The sequence below is a fragment of the Haliaeetus leucocephalus genome, unplaced genomic scaffold, assembly GCF_000737465.1.
Source record: "Haliaeetus leucocephalus isolate CR32 unplaced genomic scaffold, Haliaeetus_leucocephalus-4.0 Scaffold2, whole genome shotgun sequence".
In the NCBI taxonomy this organism is placed as follows: Eukaryota; Metazoa; Chordata; class Aves; order Accipitriformes; family Accipitridae; genus Haliaeetus; species Haliaeetus leucocephalus.
In genome coordinates this window covers 9,074,190-9,075,128 of record NW_010972438.1, presented here as the reverse complement: position 1 = coordinate 9,075,128, position 939 = coordinate 9,074,190, and the positions used below count along the sequence as shown (strand labels likewise).

General features: G+C 70.4%; 1 protein-coding gene across 1 annotated transcript in view; it reads right to left on the bottom strand.

Moving 5' to 3' along the window:
* The window catches only part of FEZF2 (FEZ family zinc finger 2), a 3,094-nt gene that overhangs the window by 1,515 nt on the left and 640 nt on the right, over positions 1-939 (bottom strand). The window contains exon 2 of the mRNA XM_010570992.1: positions 34-887. Coding sequence (XP_010569294.1) covers positions 34-831 — 798 coding nt within the window. The 5' untranslated portion in view covers positions 832-887. The remainder of the gene's footprint in view (positions 1-33; positions 888-939) is intronic.

The window sequence follows — 939 nt, the reverse complement described above, 5'->3', positions numbered from 1 at the left end:
GCCCTGCCCGCCCCTCGCCGGCGCCCCCCTTACCTTGCCGCAGACCTCGCAGGTGAAGTTTTTGGGCTTGCCCTCCGCCGCCCCACCGCCGCCGCCCCCCAGCTTGGCGTGGCCCTTGGGGGGGCCGCCGCGCTCCGCCGCCACTGCCGCCTCCTTCATCACCTGGTCCAGGTGTCCCGGCAGCCGCTCCTTGTGGGCGAAGGGCGGCGGCGGCGGCAGCTTCTCGGCCGCCAGCCCCGCCAGCTTGGCGTTCTCCAGCAGGAAAAGCTTCTGGTGGGCCGAGAGCCCCCCCGGCGGCGGGGCGCCCAGCAGGCCGGCGGGGAAGAGCTGTCCGTGCAGGATGTCGGCCGGGTGGTACGCGGCGTCCAGGTAGTTGAAGTAGTAGAGGGAGCGGGGGGCGGCCGGCACGGCCCCCGCTTGGTGGATGACCTGCGGCTTGATGAGCCGGCCGCTGGGCTGGCCCAGGGCGAGCTCTGCCTTGCAGCAGACGCCGCAGTTGGCTTTGCAGAGCCCCGCGCCGCCCCGCAGGCTGCTCTTCCACAGCTCCGAGTAGTTGAGGAGAGTCTTGGAGGGCACCTCGTAGCCCAGCGGCGGGATGGGAATCACGCAGGGCAGGGGCGAGCACAGGCTCAGCGGCTTCTTGCCCGGCTCTGGCTCCGGCCCCGGCCCGCCGTGCCTCTGCTCGAAGGCTGGCTTGGGCTCCGACGTCTTGGCCATGATCCGCTCGATGGAGAAGGCCAGGGTCTTGGAGGGGTTAGCGGCGGCGGCCCTGCCGTCGTGCCGGGGGCAGGAGGAAGGCATGACCGTCTCCAGCGACCCCGAGCTCGCCATGTCGCTCCGCCGTGCGGGAACTTGGTGTGAGCAGCGACTCGCTCCCGCTCTCGGCTCTGCATTCCAGAAAAGCCAGGAGACAAATCAATTTAATAAGCACCTTGTTCT